Genomic DNA, 20,453 nt, shown 5'->3' with positions numbered 1-20,453 from the left:
AAAATAATACAGTTAAGGAAGATACAAAGAGAAGTGTTTTGAGGAAGAAAACAGGAATCAAAACAGCAGTTGAGAAGTTGAGAGGAAGAAAACGTTAACACAAAGGAGAGGGGGAAAGCTGATGAGCTGTGTGGATCTGGAGCTGGACAGCAGGTCAGAGAGACACAGGAGAAGAGTGGGATCAGACACACCAAAGCACAGAGAGAGCAAAGGACAAAGTTCATGAGCCTGGGAATTTTCCCTTTTTGTCAACTCTTGGATCCCCAGTGCATAGAACAGATCTGGGCTCACAGTAGGAGATCAGTGACTATTTGCTGTACGAATGAACAAGAAGGGAGACTGATGAGAGCTGGCAGGAAGAGTCTGACGGTAATCACCGAGGAGCTCGCACTGATATGCATGGCCTGCGTGGCCCACCAGAAGGAAGGCTGGCTTTTTGTAATTTTTTTTAGGGACTTCCCTGGAGTACCAGTGGCTAAGATTCCGCACTCCCAATGCAGGGGCCCCCGGTTTGATCCCTGGTCAGGGAACAAGATCCCACATGCTGCAACTAAGAGTTCGCATGCCACAACTAAAGATCCCGCACACAGCAACGAAGATCCCGCCTGCCGCAACTAAGACCGGATGCAGCCAAATAAATAAAGAAAATTTTCTTTTATAAAGAGAATTGCTTTAAAAAAGCCGTGTTTTTTAGGACATGAAGAAGGGCATGCCAAGATGTCACAAACCCTCCTCTATTGATTTTTTAAAAACAGGAATAACTGTCTTCCCTAGAAGCAATCAGAAGCCCCATGTAGTCAGAAGTTCTGAGGAAGAAACAGGAAGGTGTGGAAGGCTGGGTGTGTTTTTCTTCTCTTCTGGCGGAAGATCATGATATGCAAAGACTGGACAAACACTGTGAACAGCCATTTGAATTGATGGTATCAGAGACAAAGGCTGATTCTTCTGGACCATAACATCCATACAATAATGCCAGGCCTGGCAGGACTCGAGGTCCGTTTCATGAATATGGAAGTGATATGTTGGGCGGAGACTGACTGAATTGGCCTACTGAAGTTGAATGAGGGAGGAAGGAAAAAAACGCAGATAATAGTATAAAATCAGGTATCATGGAGGATAGCAGCGAAGACAGAAAAAAACAGCAGTGAAGAATTCCAGTGCTTTCAGAGCAAATAGAATCCAAGAAGTGTGGGCACAATATGAATGGGTGCAGAAACAGGAGAGTAATAAAAAAAGGCACGTGAGGTGTCAGCACAAGAAAGTAACTTTTGAGACATGGTGGGCCAGGATTCTGGATGACTCAGAGGAGACAGATCTGATACAAAAGGGAGGTCTAACACAAGGAGGGAGCACACCTCGCCAGACACTATCATACTGTTATAAGGGGGTGAAACAGATCACCTAGCTAGGAGGGTCTGGGTGATGTTTTTCTATATATAGAACATTAAATGAGCAGAAATGTAAGATGGACTCTTAATGGAGGATTTTCAATTCCCTAGACATTTATAAGACACTTAATTCCTACTGAAAAATTCTTACCATTTGAATAACAAGATGAATTCTTATTCTGGACACTGATTCTAAATATTAAAAATGTGATTGGTAAAGTACAATAATAAGAATTTGGGGGAAAGTCACTATGTTATCTTGGCATGAAAATAGCCAAGACTGAGAAGTATGGCTAGACTCACAAGCTACCTTGTGGGCTCTATGAAAGGCAGGCACCTACCGTGTTAGGCTTGTTCCTCACTGTGACCCCAGCACCTGCTGCATTAGGTCTCGTACTCGATAAAAACTAACTGAATAATCTAGACAATTTAGTATGGTGAGAAACTCTAAACTGAAAATAGATCAAGGGGATGAAAGAACTTTAAAAAAAGATGGGAGGACCATCATGTACCAATGTGATTAGGAGATAGATAGATAGATAGACAGACAGGTAGATAGATAGATTAGTACCAGGGGATAGTTAGAAAACCTGGAGAGAATTTGTTTCAGGTCAATATAAAGGAAAACTTCCTCAATAATGAGAGCTAGGAATTAGGAGCTCAGGAAGAAGCTGAATGACTATATCTTATCAGGCTTGCTGGAGACAAAAGGTATTCCTGCCCTGGAGACAGACCTAGATAACTGGTTAGGTCCTTTGCAACCCTGCAATTCTCAATTTCAACTGAAAACGCAGAAGGTGTTTTGCCACAGTAACAATAGACAGTGTTTGGCTGTATTTGGAGGAATGAGTCTTAACAGTACCAGGCTTCAGGTGTATCATGGATTAAACTGAATTTTGTAAATTAACATGGAATTTACTTGTCATTCCTTGTAATCTAACCAAGCAGTATGGGGACACCATTAACATGTAAGTTAAGGACTGTCTGAACACTGAGGCAATAATGCATTGTTTCAACTTATAAAGGCATTCTTTGTAGATCTGAAACTTGGATCCACCAAAAAACATCAACATATGAGGTATTCTAAACTTGGACCCCATGAAGCTAGCTTTCTGATCACCTGTCAGAATCTGGCTCTTAGATTTGAATTTAAGAAAGGAAGCCATAATGAAACATTTGTATTACAGAGTTAAATCCCTTTCCTGGATTGCTGCTCCTCTCTTAATAGAACTGTAGAGTAAAATTACGATTTTTTTCAGAGCCATGGTGCCAACAACAGATAACAAGATTAGCAACCAGGACTTCCCCAGTGGTCCAGTGGTTAAGACTCTGTGCTCCCCATGGAGGCTAAACAATAAGTTACTAAATAACCAAGAGATCACTGAAGAAATCAAAGAGGAAATCAAAATATACCTAAACACAAATGACAATGAAACATGACAATCCAAAACTTGTGGAATGCAGCAAAAGCATTTCTAAGAGGGAAGTTTATAGCAATACAATCCTACCTCAAGAAACAAGAAAATTTTTTTTTTTTGCCACCCCACATGACTTGCGGGATCTTGGTTCATGAACCAGGGGTCAGGCCAAAGCTCCTGCGGTGGGATCTCTGAGTCCGAACCACTGGACTAACAGAGAACCTCAGACCCCAGGGAATATTCATCAGAGTGAGGTCTCATGGAGGTCCTCATCTCAGCACCAAGACCCAGCTCTACCCAACAGCCTACAAACTCCAGTGTTGGAAGCCTCAGGACGAACAACCAGTAAGACAGGAAGACAATCACACTCATAAAAAACAAACAAACAAACAAAATCCGATGGCAAAAAAATATGTCACAGATGAAGGAGCAAGGTAAAAACCTACAAGACCAAATAAATGAAGAGGAAATAGGCAATCCACCTGAAAAAGAATTCAGAGGAATGATAGTAAAGATGATCCAGAATCTCGGAAATAGAATGGAGGCATGGATTGAGAAAATACAAGAAATGTTTAACAAAGATCTAGAAGAACTAAAGAACAAACAGAGATGAACAATACAATAAGTGAAACGAAAAATACACTAGAAGGAATCACTAACAGAATAACTGAGGCAGAAGAATGAATAAGTGAGCTGGAAGACAAAATGGTGGAAATAACTGCTGAGGAGCAGAATAAAGAAAAAGGAATGAAAAGAATTCAAGACAATCTCAGAGACCTCTGGGGCAACATTAAACGCACCAACATTTGAATTATAGGGGTTCCAGAAGAAGAAGAGAAAAAGAAAGGGTCTGGGAAAATATTTGAAGAGATTATAGTCAAAAACCTCCCTAACATGGGAAACGAAATAGTCACCCAAGTCCAGGAAGCACAGAGAGTCCAATACAGGATAAATCCTAGGAAAAACACACCACGACACATATTAATAAACTAACAAAAATTAAATTCAAAGAAAAAATATTAAAGCAGCAAGGAAAAAACCAAAATATAACATACAAAGGAATCCCCATAAGGTTATCAGCTGATTTTTCAGCAGAAACCCTGCAGGCCAGAAGGGAGTGGCAGGATATACTTAAAGTGATGAAAGAGAAAAACCTACAACCAAGATTACTCTACCCAGCAAGGATCTCATTCAGATTTAATGGAGAAATCAAAAGCTTTTCAGACAATCAAAAGCTAAGAGAATTCAGCACCACCAAACTAGCTTTACAACAAATGCTAAAGAAACTTCTCTAGGTGGGAAACACAAGAGAAGAAAAAGATCCACAAAAACAAACCCAAAACAATTAAGAAAATGGTAATAGGAACATATATGTAGATAATAACCTTGAATGTAAATGGATTAAATGCCCCAACCAAAAGGCACAGACTGGCTGAATGGATACAAAAACAAGACCTATATATATGCTGTCTATAAGAGACCCACTTCAGACCTAGGGACACATACAGACTGAAAGTGAAGGGATGGAAAAAGATATTCCATGCAAATGGAAATCAAAAGAAAGCTGGAGTAGCAATACTTGGATCAGATAAAATAGACTTTAAAATAAAGACTGTTATGAGAGATAAGGAAGGGCGCTACATAATGACCAAGGGATCAATCCAAGAAGATATAACAATCATAAATGTTTATGCACCCAAATAGGAGCACCTCAATACATAGGCAAATGCTAACAACCATGAAAGGAGAAATCGACAGTAACACAATAATAGTAGGGGACTTTAACAAGCCATTTACACCAATGGATAGATCATCCAAATAGAAAATAAATAAGGAAACACAAGCTTTAAATGACACAACAGACCAGATAGATTTATACTTATAGAACATTCCACCCGAAAGTGGTAGAATACACTTTCTTCTCAAGGGCACACAGAACATTCTCCAGGACAGATCACATCTTGGGTCACAAATCAAGCCTCAGAAAATTTAAGAAAATTGAAATCATACCAAGCATCTTTTCTGACCACAATGCTGTAAGACTGGAGATCAATTACAGGAAAAACACTGTAAAAAACACAAAAACATGGAGGCTAAACAGTGTGCAACTAAATAACCAAGAGATCACTGAAGAAATCAAACAAGAAATTAAAAAATACATAGAAACAAATGACAACGAAAAGACGATGACCCAAAACCTATGGGACGCAGGAAAAGCAGTTGAAAGAGGGAAGTTTACAGCAATTCAATCTCACCTCAAGAAACAAGAAAAATCTCAAATAAACAATCTAACCCTACACTTAAAACAACTAGAGAAAGAAGAACAAAGAAAACCCAAAGTCAGTAAAAGGAAAGATATCATAAATATCAGAGCAGAAATAAATGAAATAGAAACCAAGAAAACAATAGCAAAGATCAATAAAAGTAAAAGCTGGTTCTTTGAGAAGATTTATCAAACAAAATTGATAAACCCTTAGTCAGACTCACCAAGAAAAGAAGGGAGAGGAGGCAAATCAATAAAATTAGAAATGAAAAAGGAGAAACCACAACTGACACCGCAGAAATACACAGGATTTTAAGAGACTACTACAAACAACTACATGCCAATAAAATGGACAACCACGAAGAAATGGACAAATTCTTGGAAAGGTACAATTTTCCAAGACTGAACCAGGAGGAATTAGAAAATATAAACAGACCTATCACAAGTAATGAAATTGAAGCCGTAATTAAAAATCTTCCAACAAACAAAACTCCAGGACCAGATCGCTTCACAGGTGAATTCTATCAAACATTTAGAGAAGAGCTAACACCCATCCTTTTCAAACTCTTCCAAAAAACTTTAGAGGGAGAAACACTCCCAAATTCATTCTACGAAACCACTGTCACCCTGATACCAAAACCAGAACAAGATATCACAAAAAAATAAAATTATAGGCCCATATTACCAATGAACATAGATGCAAAGATCCCAAACAAAACACTAGCAAACAGAATCCAACAACACATTAAAAGGATCATACACCATGATCAAGTGGGATTTATCCCAGGGATGCAAGGATTCTTCAGTAGACGCAAATCAATCAATGTGATAAACCACATTAACAAATTAAGGAATAAAAACCATATGATCATCTCAATAGATGCAGAAAAAGCTTTTGACAAAATTCAAACCCATTTATTATAAAAACTCTCCAGAAAATGGGCATAGAGAGAACCTACCTCAACATAATAAAGGCCATATTGATAAACCCACAGCAAACATTATACTCAGTTGTGAAACACTGAGAGCCTTTCCTCTAAGATCAGGAACAAGACAAGGATGTCCACTCTCGCCACTATTATTCAACATAGTTTTGGAAGTCCTAGCCATGGCAATCAGAGAAGAAAAAGAAATAAAAGGAATCCAAATCGGAAAAGAAGATGTAAAACTGTTACTGTTTGCTGATGACATAATACTATATATAGATAATCCTAAAGATGCCACCAGAAAACTACTAGAGCTAACCAATCATTTGGTAAAGTTGCAGGATACAAAAGTAATACACAGAAACCTCTTGCATTCCTATACACTAACAACGAAAGATCAGAAGGAGAAATTAAGGAAACAATCCCATTCACCACTGCAACAAAAAGAATAAAATACCTAGGAATAAACCTACCTAAGGAGATGAAAGACCTGTACTCGGAAAACTATAAGACACTGATGAAAGAAATCAAAGATGACACAAACAGATGGAGAGATATGCCATGTTCTTGGATTGGAAGAATCAATATTGTGAAAATGACTATACTACCCAAAGCAACCTACAGATTCAGTGCAATCCCTATCAAATTACCAATGGCATTTTTATACAGAACTAGAACAAAAAATCTTAAAATTTGTATGGAGACACAAAAGACCCCAAATACCAAAGCAATCTGTTTTTGTGGGTTTTTTTTTTTTTTGGCTGGGTTGGGTTTTCATTGCTGCTTGTGGGCTTTCTCTAGTTGCGGCGAGCGGGGACTACTCTTTGTTGCGGTATGTGGGCTTTTCACTGCGGGGGCTTCTCTTGTTGCGGAGCATGGGCTCTAGGCGCACAGGCTTCAGTAGTTCTGGCACACGGGATCAGTAGTTGTGGCTCGTGGGCTCTAGAGTGCCGGCTCAATTGTTGTGGCTCACAGGCTTAGTTGCTCCACAGCATGTGGGATCTTCCCAGAGAAGGGACTGAACCCGTATTCCCTGCATTGGCAGGTGGATTATTAACCACTGTGCCACGAGGGGAGCCCCCAAAGCAACCTTGAGGGAAAAAAATGGGGCTGGAAGAATCAGACTCCCTGACTTCAGACTACATGACAAAGCTACAGTAATCAAGACAATATGGTACTGGCACAAAAACAGAAATATAGATCAATGGAACAGGATAGAAAGCCCAGAGATAAACCCACACACCTTTGGTCAACTAATCTATGACAAAGGAGGCAAGGATATAAAATGGAGAAAAGACAGTCTCTTCAATAAGTGGTGGTGGGAAAACTGGACAGCTACATGTAAAAGAATGAAATTAGAACACTCCCTAACACCACACACAAAAATAAACTCAAAATGGATTAAAGACCTAAATTTAAGACCAGACACTATAAAACTCTTAGAGGGAAACATAGGAAGAACACTCTTTGACATAAATCACAGAAAGATCTTTTTTACCCACCTCCTAGAATTATGGAAATAAAAACAAAAATAAACAAATGGGACCTAATGAAACTTAAAAGCTTTTGCAAAGCAAAGGAAACCATAAACAAAACTAAAAGACAACCCTTAGAATGGGAGAAAGTATTTGCAAACGAATCAACAGACAAAGGATTAATCTCCAAAATATATAAGCAGCTCATGCAGCTCAATATTAAAAAAGCAAGCAACCCAATCAAAAAATGGGCAGAAGACCTAAATAGACATCTCTCCAAAGAAGACATACAGATGGCCAAGAGGCACATGAAAAGCTGCTCAACATCACTAATTATTAGAGAAATGCAAATCAAAACTACAATGAGGTATCACCTCACACTAGTCAGAATGGCCATCATCAAAAAATCTACAAACAACAAATGCTGGAGAGGGTGTGGAGAAAAGGGAACCCTCTTGCACTGTTGGTGGGAATGTAAATTGATACAGCCACTATGGAGAACAGTATGGAGGTTCCTTAAAAAACTAAAAATAGAACTACCATATGATCCAGCAATCTCACTACTGGGCATATACCCAGAGAAAACATTAATTCAAAAAGACACATGCACCCCATTGTTCACTGCAGCACTATTTACGATAGCCAGATCATGGAAGCAACCTAAATGCTCATCAACAGACGAATGGATAAAGAAGATGTGGTACATATATACAATGGAATATTACTCAGCCATAAAAAGGAATGAAACTGGGTCATTTGTAGAGATGTGGATGGACCTAGAGACTGTCATACAGAGTGAAGTAAGTTAGAAAAACAAATATCGTATATTAACGCATATATGTGGAATGTAGAAAAATGGTACAGATGAACTGGTTTGCAAGGTAGAAATTGAGACACAGATATAGAGAACAAACATATGGACACCAAGGGGGGAAAGTGGGTGGGGGTGGGATGAATTGGGAGATTGGGATTGACATATATACCTTAATATGTATAAAATAGATAACTAATAAGAACCTGCTGAATTAAAAATAAAATAAAATAAAATTCAAAAAACAAATACAAAAACTCTTTGCTCCCAATTCAGGGGTCATGGGTTTGATCCCTGGTCGGGGAACTAAGATCTTGTATGTCGCATGGTGTGGCCAAAAAATAAATTAATCAATTAAAAAAAAATAAAAGATTAGCAAGCATGAGGTTCATGAATGTGAAGCATTTTGATTGTTAAATTATTGGATAAAGTTTATACTTGATTACATTCACAGTACATTAACACCATTATTAGGCAGAGGAAAATGCATGCATCTCTAACTCATGTGATCACTTAATAGGATTTCCCCGAGTGCTTTTTCTTTTCTTCCCTCTTGTTTTTTGCTCAAATGTTGCCTTCCCGGTAAAGTTTCCTTGACCACTCAATTTTTTTGGTTTGTTGTGTTTTGGGTTTTTTTTTTTTTGGCTGCGTGGCACAGCATGCAGGATCTTAGCTCCCCAACCAGGGATCGAACCCGTGTCCCTTCAGTGAAAGTGCAGAGTCCTAACCAATGGACCACCAGGGAAGTCCCTGACCACCCCATTTTAAACTCGAACTTCCCTCCCACATTCCCTACTCCTTGCTTTATTTTTTCTCCTCTCACGTTCTAATATACTAACTTATTGGATTTACTCTCTGTCTCCTACCCCTGCTAGAATGTAAGTCCCATAAGGGAAGGCAATTTATCTCTTTTGTTCCCGCTGTATCACTAGTACATATAGTAGATGTAGATGTTCAATAAACATCTGTCGAGTGGATAAAAGAGTATTATCTAACATATAAGCAAGGAGCCCTACATGGACCAGGATGTGCTGTGTGGTCTTTATGGGCTATGTAACTTCCCTCTGCTGCTGTAAATTGGGAAAAGGGAGAGATTCTCTTCCCTTCCTCCAATATGGTGTGAGAGTGAATGATACATGAAGGTACTTCCATGTTCTTAGTGGAACAAGATAGAGAAAATCAAAAGGCTACCATTTATTAATGCAACCAGATCAGTCCTGAACAAATATCACCCTGGGAAAATCCTCTAACTTTGCCCTACCTTCTAGATATAGAAAATAGTCACTATCAGCAACACTATGCCTCTATGATTACAAAGAATAGTATCTTAAATGAACCAAATATAATTTTGATCCTTTTCAACCATCTTTCTGTGTACATTGCTGAAATCAGGCTAGTCAAGTAGAATCAAAATAATTATTCAGACCAAATCCTTCTTACAGCAAAATTCCAGTATATGAAGCAAATCCAGGTATTAGGGTCACCTTTCAATGGTCAATCCTTACTGGTCTGAGTATGAAGTTATCTTCTAAAGAGGCCACACAGTGTAATGATAAAAAAATTTGGCTGTGGCACCATATTGCTTGGGTTCAAATACTGCTTTTGGCTCCTACCAGGTGTGTTTCCTTGGGCGAGTCATTTGAATTTTCTGACCTTAGTGTCCTCATCAGTAAAACTGGGATAACAGTAGCACTTAAACTTTATAACCTTTGAGGATTAAGTGAGTTAATATGAATAAAGTTCTTGGAGCAGAACCTGGCACATAATAGCGTTCAATAAAAACACAGCCATTATATTATTAGGGAGTGAGAGTACCTTCAGTAAATTAAAGCTTTTAGCAGATGACTTTCTGCAAATTCCTCTGATTCTTAGAAGGCTGATAACTTGCAACAATGTTATCTAAAAATCTGGACGGGCATTCCTTCCCCATTACTAACAACACAAATAAAAGTCACAATTATAATGAAAAAAAATTGTCTGGATTTTCTTTACTTAGGAGTGTAACTTCTTTTTAAATAAGGGCAAAAAGATAAGAAAAAGAAATTTCCCCTAATTATTTTATTGGCTTTTTAATAGTTGTACATGGCTGTAACTGTGAGTACATGTTTTGGGTTTGTATTTTAATTTTTTTTTTTCTTTTGTGGTACGCGGGCTTCTCACTGCTGTGGCCTCTCCCATTGCGGAGCACAGGCTCCGGATGCACAGGCTCAGCGGCCATGGCTCACGGGCCCAGCCGCTCTGCGGCATGTGGGACCTTCCCGAACAGGAGCACGAACCCGTGTCCGCTGCATCGGCAGGTGGACTCTCAACCACTGCGCCACCAGGGAAGCCCTGTATTTTAATTTATTGTCTTTATCTTTTCCATGATATTTTTTTCAATCTTCAATTTCTTTTATAAAGTCCTAAAGCACCCAGTGCTGTATTTTTAGTTATAGTGGATATCCAATAAATAACCAATTCAAGGCATATGTTAAGAGTACATACCAGGTTCAAATTATCATGTAACGCATCTGAATTGGGGCGAAGATGAGTGAGATAGTCTCTGCCCTCAAACAATTTACACAGTAAATTGGTAGCAGACACATAAACTAGGAAAGAAGTCAAAGTACACATGTCATAACAGGAGGACAAGCACAGGAGGGGAGGTTCCTACTAGATGATGCAGAATCAAGGTCAAGAACACCCTCAGGAAAGAAGAGACATGTTAGGACCGTTGCATGGCTTGCAGTGTTTTCCCAGGTGCAGCTGTAGGAGGAAGGTGCTCAGAAGAAGAGGGAAGAGCGTGAAGAAAGGCCTGGGGACACAGAGGCTCCGGCACGCTCACCGAGGGCCCCTGGGTGACAGAAGTCCACGGCAAGTGACTAATACAGAAAGATAAGGGCTTCCCTGGTGGCGCAGTGGTTGAGAGTCCGCCTGCCGATGCAGGGGACACGGGTTCGTGACCCGGTCCGGGAAGATCTCACATGCCGCGGGGCGGCTGGGCCTATGAGCCATGGCCGCTGAGCCTGCGCGCCCTGAGCCTGGGCTCCGCAGCGGGAGAGGCCACAGCAGTGAGAGGCCCGCGTACCGCAAAAAAAAAAAAAAAAAGCCCCTCAATAGCCTAGAGTTTGTAATCTATACTAAATCATACCCAACAAACATACTGAACCCTTGCTATGTATGTGTACAACATTCAGAATTGACCTACAAAATAACTAATACTTAAATTTTAAAATAAATATAGCCATTACAAGCACTTTTTAATTTACTCGGGTTTTTTTAGTTACCTTAAAAGCAGAATGATGTAGCTGATAGTTTTGAGTACTTACTGTATCCCCAAAGCCACATTAATCATTTTGCATATATTACTTCATCTAAACCTGTGATGGGACTATATGGCTTTCCAGGATTGATTTAAGAATAAATGAATATATATCCAGCATGATGCTTGACCCACAAGTTAAAAAAAAAAAAAAAAAAAAGCAGAATAGTGTAAATACCCAGACATCTGCAATGTTTCCTCCTGTTCTTTGAGCATAAAAATTACTGTATAAGGGCTTCCCTGGTGGCGCAGTGGTTGAGAGTCCGCCTGCCGATGCAGGGGACACGGGTTCGTGCCCCGGTCCGGGAAGATCCCGCATGCCACGGAGCAGCTGGGCCCGTGAGCCATGGCCGCTGAGCCTGCGCGTCCGGAGCCTTTGCTCTGCAACGGGAGAGGCCACAACAGTGAGAGGCCCGCGTACCGCAAAAAAAAAAAAAAAAAAAAGATGAGACACGAAAGGTCAGTTTGGGTTACACTGCAGAGAGCTGAGGAGTCTGGAATTCACTTAGGAAACAACGTGGAGTCAGTCACACTTTTTGGGCAAGAAGCAAAGGACCAAAGTTCCACCTGAGGAAGACTTCCTGTAGTGGTATCCACGATGATCTAGATAGAGAAGGGAGGGGAGAGATTTCCCCACCTACTTTCCCAAAACCACAATAATCCCTGCTCTTTCCAGCCACCCAGCTCTTGGGCTGTGCCCTTGTAGCAACAGGAGCTCCAGCACCTGAGGTCTGGGGTCTGAGGAGACCACTCCCACAGACCTATCCCCTGTGTTCCACTTCAAGCAGTGAGTTTCTGTCCTGAATCCTTTGGTAACTTCCTGTCCTAGTTACCAGCTCTATTCCCTGGTTCCTTAAAGAAAAAAAAAAGATGGGGACCCAGTTTGAGTCTTTTTGGTTCCAGCACCATCTGCCATGAATACTGCCACCTAAGTAAAGAACATGCTGGCTCCTAAGGCTTGCTTGGATTTCCCAGTCTCACTCACCTGGGTGCTCTGTTATGCTACCCTACCTGGTGGAACACATGCCATTTTGTTGTGAAGGACCCATTGCTCTATTTACTGGCCTGAGATCTGGATGTTATCTTGGTTACTCTAGTGTTCCTGACAGGCTGTGCCACCCTGAATCTTCTCTGTCAGCCTCACTAGCTGGGTCAGGTTCCCTTCCTAGGCAGGCTTAATGCCAGAACCCAGTCTCTCTCTGCCTCCTCTAGCATTCCATAGCTTTCTAGAGCTAGGACAGCTAATACCTAAGTAGAGCAAAGAGGCCACCTGCAATAATTGAGACAGAGAGTGATAAGGACCAGACAATGGGGACCAAGAGGAAAGGCTGATGGTAGAGGCCTCCACTAGGAGAAATAAATCAAAGGTTTAGGAACTAATAGAATGCAGAAGATGGTAAAAGGCAAGGACGAATCAAAGAACTCCATGGTCAAAGCCTGGATGCCAAAGAAAGCCACGTCTGCAATAGCAGGGGTAGCTGGGGATGGCAGGGGATCTACTTTGGTTTGGAAAGTATTTGTACATAGGACTTTCCCGCTCCCTGTCTGCTCATTCAGAGCAGGTGTCAGTACCTTCCCTCTCTAAAACGAAAGTTTAAGTTAATGCATGAAAGACAAGTAGGGTGAGCATAATGAAACCTTCTGGTGACTGCTACTGCTGCCAAGTGAACTTTAAATTTTCTATCTTGCTTCACCAAAAATAATTTGTTTCTATTCCTGAAATTACATTTTAATACTATCCCCAAACACAGAAGTATTTGTGAAAGTAGAAGTTATGAAAAAAGTAAAGATATTAAGCTGAAGACATTTTAGATGTTAAGCCAAAGTTAAGTATTAACTGGGGATATGTGTTGAAGAGAATAAAGAATCAAGTTGTAAGATCTCTACTGGGTGCCACTGCCTTAAACAATGTCAAAGAGTCATTCTTGTAAAAGATCAACGTTGGTATCTCATATCCTGTTTAAAGCCTGTGATACCTTTAGGGAGGGGTGGAATTAGATGGTTGCTACTCCAGTCACCTGCCCTGGCACTCAGTGGTTTGAGGAAGAACTGAGTGTGGTCATAGGTTACAGACCCTCTCTTCTAAACCGGGGGACACACAGCACGTCTTCACAGCAATTCTTCTGCTTGTAGACACTGTAACCTCTCATTGTGAAAATTTCTCGGTCTAACTCTGCAGTCTTACAGCCCAACTTAACTGAATGCCTCCCCTCACTGTGTGAGAGTAAAATCTGATGCAAGTTTCTTAAAATTCTCACTATAAAATTCTGATTTTTTTAATTAAAAAATTGACACCCAGAAGCAAATTAATCAGTGCCTGGCATGTACCACGTTTTCAATGTAGATCTATGTAGACCGTAAGAATGGGTTTTGAGTTAACACACAGTCCTCAAGCACTACTGCCCATGAGGTGCTCGGGGAGATGTGTCTGGGTTTGAGATATGTGGGCACTGAGAAGAAAGAAGGATGAGGAAGGGCACGTTCACAAAAGGAGAAGGGCTGAGACAGGTAGCGGACCTCTCTTGCACAGGTTTAGAGGAAATAGGAAGGGGAAGGGGACAAAAGAGAAAGAAAAGTCAAAGACGACCAAGATAATGACACCTTGTATAAATCAAGTAAGAGCTATTTTGTAAAACATGGGAGGACACAACAGCAATGGCACATTGTGTAGAGACTGAGATGGATGAAAATGAGAGAATGACACTAAATGTCAGGATTGGGAGACTTGGAGTCCCCTCAGTGGAGCGCTGGATGCAGGGGAAGACTGCAGATGGAAAGAGATGAGAGTGCGGGAGGGAAGTGGAAGCAGCAGACACAGGGGAGATTTTTAAGACCTTTGGTCTTAGTTGTAACCGCCCATGTAGAAGTTAGAGGAACAGCCTGTTTGTTTGTATTGTCAGCTTTGGGGAGATGAAAGCGTATGTAAAGACCCAAAGGGAGGCACCTCAGCCACCACTACCTACCCACCACCCCCCTCCCAAAAAAAGGGAAGAAATGATTATGTAGGGAAAAAAGCGTAAATGAGATTTTGAGTTCTAAAGTTAGGGAAAGGATGGAGCTTAGGTGGAACCAAAGAAGGACCCTTTCACTCAGGAGATGAAAACCGAAGAAAAGAATCACCAAGGGAAAGTAAATAGAAAAGACTACTCTGCCCTAGAACCCAATAGCCTATGGACCATCCTAAACAGAGCTGAAGAAACAGGTAACTTTCTGCTTTAAAACAAGGCCAGAGAACTTGAAGTCGGGGCATAAGCCCAGCCAGCCTTATAGGACAAGACAGCCTTTCAAAATAGTCGACTCAAGGACCACCAAGCAGACAGAACACAGGACCTTTCTTAACTTCCACCACCATGAACATTTGAGAACAATGGCATTTATTACAGTGGCATTAATAAATCAGTGGTGCATCCTATCTACCATCAATTAAAAATTCCTACAACAGACACCCACACTAGGAAAAGTTGTATTAATCGCTGTGTAATAGAACACAGTAAGATTCATGTCCATATGACTGTAAAGCCAAGAGCTTAGGAGAAGGACAAACGAAGAAGAGTTACTCTTCTTGGAAGAATTTCATATTCTTTCATATCCCAAAATATTATGGATCTTGCCTAAGGTGTTCTTTGATGGAGCTGGCCTTGGTCATACCCAAACCCCTAGATTTCACTGTTTGAGACAATGTATTAGGGAAGAAAACACCCTTCTCTTGGTTATTTCCAAATGCATCAGTTTTCCTCTAGTTGTGACATCTTTCCTCAATGTGAAAAAAACATGTTACACCACTTTGTTCCTCCGTTTATTTTAAGCTTTACTAATACATTCCATAAAACTCAGCAGAAATTGAATTAAAAAAAATATATATATATATATATAGTGACAGTAAAGTACTTGGGACACTTGATAAGATCTTATGAAATTCAAATAAAACATTAGTAATAACATGGGTTTAAAAAGAAATGATGCAAGTAAGTGTAGCAGAAAAATTCACAATGAATTGTTAACACATCCACTTGGCTTGTCTTTATTCTGTTATGTCACAATTTTGATGCAAAGACAAAAAACAAAAAATCTAATGAGACATCTAATAACTTTCTCAGGTTTTTAATGTGGTTCGGTAGTCTTTAGGAGCTAGAAATATAGTACCCATAAATAACTTCTTGGAGCTCAACTTATATAAAATCTTGTGTGAATTTGAAAAGGAAACAGAATACAAAGATTGCTAGGCTATCCTCAATAAATATGGGATAATATAAAATAACACTTAATGCTGTCTAAAATGACTTTTCTTAAATATTCTGGGTTGGTAGAAATGTTACAGCCTCCCTACTATTAAAATAATTAAAAAGGGTGACAAGAAGAGATGAAGGGAAGTTCTTTGTAATTGTTTCTACTTTAGGGGGAGAGAAGGTAGCAGCCCAGACCCAGGAAAAGGGCAAGAGAGACTAATGAAGAGACTTTCATCATCTCTTTTCAATGTCTTCTTAATGCTACTGCCCAGAGCCCTATTCCCATATTGGTTATCCATGGTAACTCAAAGAGCTAGACTACCCCCATGCTTAGAGGAACCTGAGTGGGAAGTATTTAAGAAGACCAGTGTATTTCCATCTACAACTGAAGAACAAGGCAGAACAAGATGCCCAGTCAGGGGTTGGAAGGAGTCAAGGATCCACAACAGAATCTGGAACTGAAAGCACATTAGAATTCAATTCATTCAACTATGATCTGACTTGCTCAAGGTCACACGGTACCTTGGTGGCAAGGACACAACTAGAACCCAGGTGTCCTCCCTCAGCACAGCCCTCTGGTTCATCCCTTCCCACTGCTCCTAACCCAAGAAGCCAGTTAGGAACTAAAGAGGATTCAATAAGCAAACTATCATTATTTGCTCCTAAGCCAAGTCTTTTGTCTTTGTCTTTTTATTGCAAAAACTTTCCAGTACCTAAAAGTAGAGACATGAGAATAATGAACCCCATATATTACCAACTTGTGACCGATCTTCTTTCATCTATACTCCCCTCTCCTCCAGGATCATTTTGAAACAAATCCCAGAAATAGTATCATTATTTTTTTTTTAAATATTAAATGCTCAAAGAAATGATACAGCTGCAAAAGCAGCAGAGACAATTTTCTTTAGGAAGCCCTGGTGTCTCTATCCTACACCCTTGTGCTATTGATGGTGTTTTCCTTTTTATGTCACAGCACTAGAACTAAAGGCCAACTCTTAGCACAGACCAGTAAGATATGCTCTGTGATCCTGTACATACACGGACAATATTAGTTTCTGGTGCAGTGAGTAATTTTGATGAAGGGATTATTTTAGACAACAAACGTGGAGAAAGCTAAACTTACACCAAGAGATAAACACATTTCCACCTTAAACAATACCCTGATACTGGACATTTGTTTAAATCAGGCTTAATTCTGGCCTGAGATTTAAGGCCAACTTCCTCTATAAGTCCATATGAAAGGTACTAAATAATGTAATTCTTAAGGTTTAACAAATCCACAAAATAAAATAACAATAAAAAGTTTTCACACCATTAGGGTTATGACTCCTCTAGGACACAGACAATTTATTTGTCCTAAGGACATGATGGAAATATAAAATTAATAAATATAGCAACACTTTTCCTTCATACAGCCATTTAAATTTTGCCCACAGAACAAATACATTTAAAAGACATTAAAAAAATTCTTCATTGACAAATAGGATCGTGTTACTGGAACTAAGTAGACAGATAGATAATAGAGTGTTCGTATGTGTGTGTATAAATAGATACTTGCAGCTACAATACTGACAAATAACATTTCCACTTCTAATTTTCCATTTCACCTCCCTCTCCCTACACATTAATTTTTATATGAATTTACAAGTACATATTTAAAAATAAGACTATGTTAGAAAGCCAAAGTGAGTAGAAAAAGAAGGCAGATCAGAACCCTACGTTGTTTCACCCTTAAATGAAATAATTTCATTTCAAATATAGATTAATTTCTTCCCTGAAAAAAAAAACCCTGCAAGACATAATTTTTTACCTTTTGGAAAATTTAACAATTTATCTTCTAACAAAATTATGGTTCCTACCTGCTGATGTTTCTCTAAATTTGTCACTGGTCTTCTTTTTCCTCCATTTCCAAGGCTTAAAGATTTTACCAATGGTGGAGAGTTTCCCCTTTCTCTTGAAGGGAGGTGTTTGGGAGCCTGCTGTTGGGCCATCTGAGTTTGCTATAGAAGCTTTGTCCAGTCCATCAACTGTATAAAGAAAGTCAAGTCAGAGAAAAGCTGTAATAAAAGTTGGAAACAACATCATCTATGTCTTCCTGTACTGTTCAAAGTAAGTAAGCCCACTTTAATTGGAATCTCACATAAAATTTATTTTGCCCCATTTCCCTGCCGGTAGAGCTCCTCTAATATCAATCAATAAATCAATCACTCAGAAATTACAGTCCCCTTAGATAATCATTTTGAGGAAACAGAAAAGAAATAAGAGACCTACATAAAAGGTAAGGCCAGATAAATAAGGGTCTGCGAAACAGCTGAATCCATCTGCAACAACTACATCAATATTTTGTGCAGAAATAGAGTATTCTAAGTGAAACAGGATGTTCCTCCAGAGACTAGTTTGGCATTCTCAGTAATGAAAATGACAGTTATGGTGTAGTTAAAACCAGGTTTTTTTCCTTCACAAAATAAGATTCAGTGCCAAGAAGCTAAATTCTAAATTTTACTATACTAAAACTATCTTTTGCTTCTGTTACAAAAAAGTTTTTAGCTTCAAATAAACTGATAACTATCACAAATGACAAAAAAATACGTGGGAAATATGGATGTCATAGGTAACAGAACATATCTTTATGTGCCTCAATCATTTCATCAATCAGAAGAAAGTCTCCAAACCTTAAGTTGCCTTACACTATGTTCATAACAGAAAGAAGATGGTGATAAATTATATTACCCCAAAGATTAAATTTTAATGGCAAAAAACGGGAAGCAACTAAAGAATGGATAACTATGGTATTTTTCATGCAATGAAGTATCACTCAGCAATTTAAAGAAAAGGAGCCATTGGTACCTACAAACAACGTGAATGTATCTCAACAACATTGTGCTGGAAAAAAACAGCAACACACAAAAGAGTACATACTGTGTGGTTCTATTTATATGAAGTTCTAAAAATGGCAAAATGAATTTATGGGAAAACAGAAAAAAGAAGAAGAAAGAAAGAAAACCAGAACAGTAGTTGCTTCTTGGAGTTAAATGAAGGTGGGAATTAATTGAGAAGAGGCTTCAGGGATTTTCCTGGGGTGATGGAAATTATCTCAATAAAGGATGGATTATACAAAATGCATCAAATGGTATTTATGATATTGTGCATTTTACTTTATGTAAAATCTACCGTTAAAAAAAACCATAAATAAGTAGTGAAGTCCAATTAAATGGCATGCATGCTGACGTGTTTAGGGATGAAGTGTACTGATGTCCATGAAAAATAATAAATTGATGGATAGATGGAATGGAGATGGATAAATTTACAACATAGTAAAATATAGCAAAATGTTAAGTGTTGAATCTAGGTGGTGGGTGTGTGGTCATTAATTGCATAATTCTTCCATCTCCAAAACTTTCACAATATTGGGAAAAATTAAAGAAAAATTGAATGGCAAGAACCTCTGCTTCTAGGAAAATGGAGTAGACTTACTTTTTCCTACTTCTCCTGCTACATACAACTAAAAAAAATCCTGAATGCTATATATAAAAGAAACATGAAAAGACTATATAAGGTGAAAAGAAAGTAGGCCAGCTTGGGACCTCAGGACCTAAGAAACAACATGGAGGTAAGATCCCTGGGTTTTCCTTTAGTCTCATGTATTCCAGACTTGCAGCTGAAACTGAAAACACCAATGTGCACAGACCAAAAAAGCCTCCAAAAAAGCCTGCTCTCTCTAGCCAAAGGAGCAGGAAAGGGACAGCCTAGCAAGACAGAAAACTTGTAGACAATAACTGCTCCACTCCAGCCAAACACCACAGAAGAAACTATGACCATCCAAGCCAAGAAAGGCTGAGTGGGTAGACTAGACTTCTACCCTCTAATGAGGAACCCCAAAACCCCTATCAGAGTGGTGTCAGAGAGGACCAAGTAGGGAGCCAGGACCTTCCTGTGCGCCAGCTGTTAATGAAGCATCCTCTACAGTGTCAGTGAAGACCATGTGGGAACCTGGTCTTCCACCCATATCCAGTAATGAGGTATCGTTTCTTCTCCTTCCCCGCCAGTATTGGGGTCACACCAAACCACTGCCCAGTGGGAACAAGACCACCCCCACCCACTATGGTGTCAGTAGACACCACATGGGGATCTGGAAATTGAACCGTGCCCGAGAGTAATGAAGACCCTTCCCCCCATTTCTGCCACCAGATATCAACACAGGATGAAGGGAGAACCTGGGTTTTTACCTCCGCCTGGCAGTAATGAGGTGGCACCCCTCGCTTCCCTTGCTGGAGAGGTGTCAAAGCCAGTTAAAACAAAAGGTTTCCATCACATTTACAGTCTCATAATATAATACAAGAATGTTTTAAGTTTCAATCAAAAATCACTTGACATACCAAGAACCAGGAAAATCTTAAACTGAATGAAAAAAGACAGTCAATACAATGCCAATACCTTAATCCTTATAAGTTCTCCTTCCAAACAAGAATGATAAATCCTGTTCTTCCCACTCATAAAGTCAACTCTAATTTCAGGCAGAAGTGCAAGTTCGGCAGTGACTGATTCTTCTGTAAAGGGTTCCTAACCCTACTTTACCCCAGCCACGTTGGCCACAGTGCAGCAGGCAGAGATATGGGAAGGACTAATTTGGAAGCTAAGCCAGAGT

The 20,453-nt window shown here is 39.6% G+C and overlaps 1 protein-coding gene across 5 annotated transcripts in view; it reads right to left on the bottom strand.

Moving 5' to 3' along the window:
- The window catches only part of PHACTR2 (phosphatase and actin regulator 2), a gene marked incomplete at both ends in the record, with an annotated part of 272,699 nt that overhangs the window by 84,848 nt on the left and 167,398 nt on the right, over positions 1 to 20,453 (bottom strand). For all 5 annotated transcript variants that reach the window (XM_081251385.1, XM_081251386.1, XM_081251388.1 and 2 more), the window contains one exon: positions 17,668 to 17,835. In XM_081251385.1, the coding sequence (XP_081107511.1) occupies positions 17,668 to 17,835 (168 nt within the window). The remainder of the gene's footprint in view (positions 1 to 17,667; positions 17,836 to 20,453) is intronic.

The sequence above is a fragment of the Mesoplodon bidens genome, assembly GCF_964165515.1.
Source record: "Mesoplodon bidens genome assembly, chromosome: 12".
NCBI classification, from domain to species: domain Eukaryota; kingdom Metazoa; phylum Chordata; class Mammalia; order Artiodactyla; family Ziphiidae; genus Mesoplodon; species Mesoplodon bidens.
This window is presented reverse-complemented; position numbering and strand designations above follow the sequence as displayed.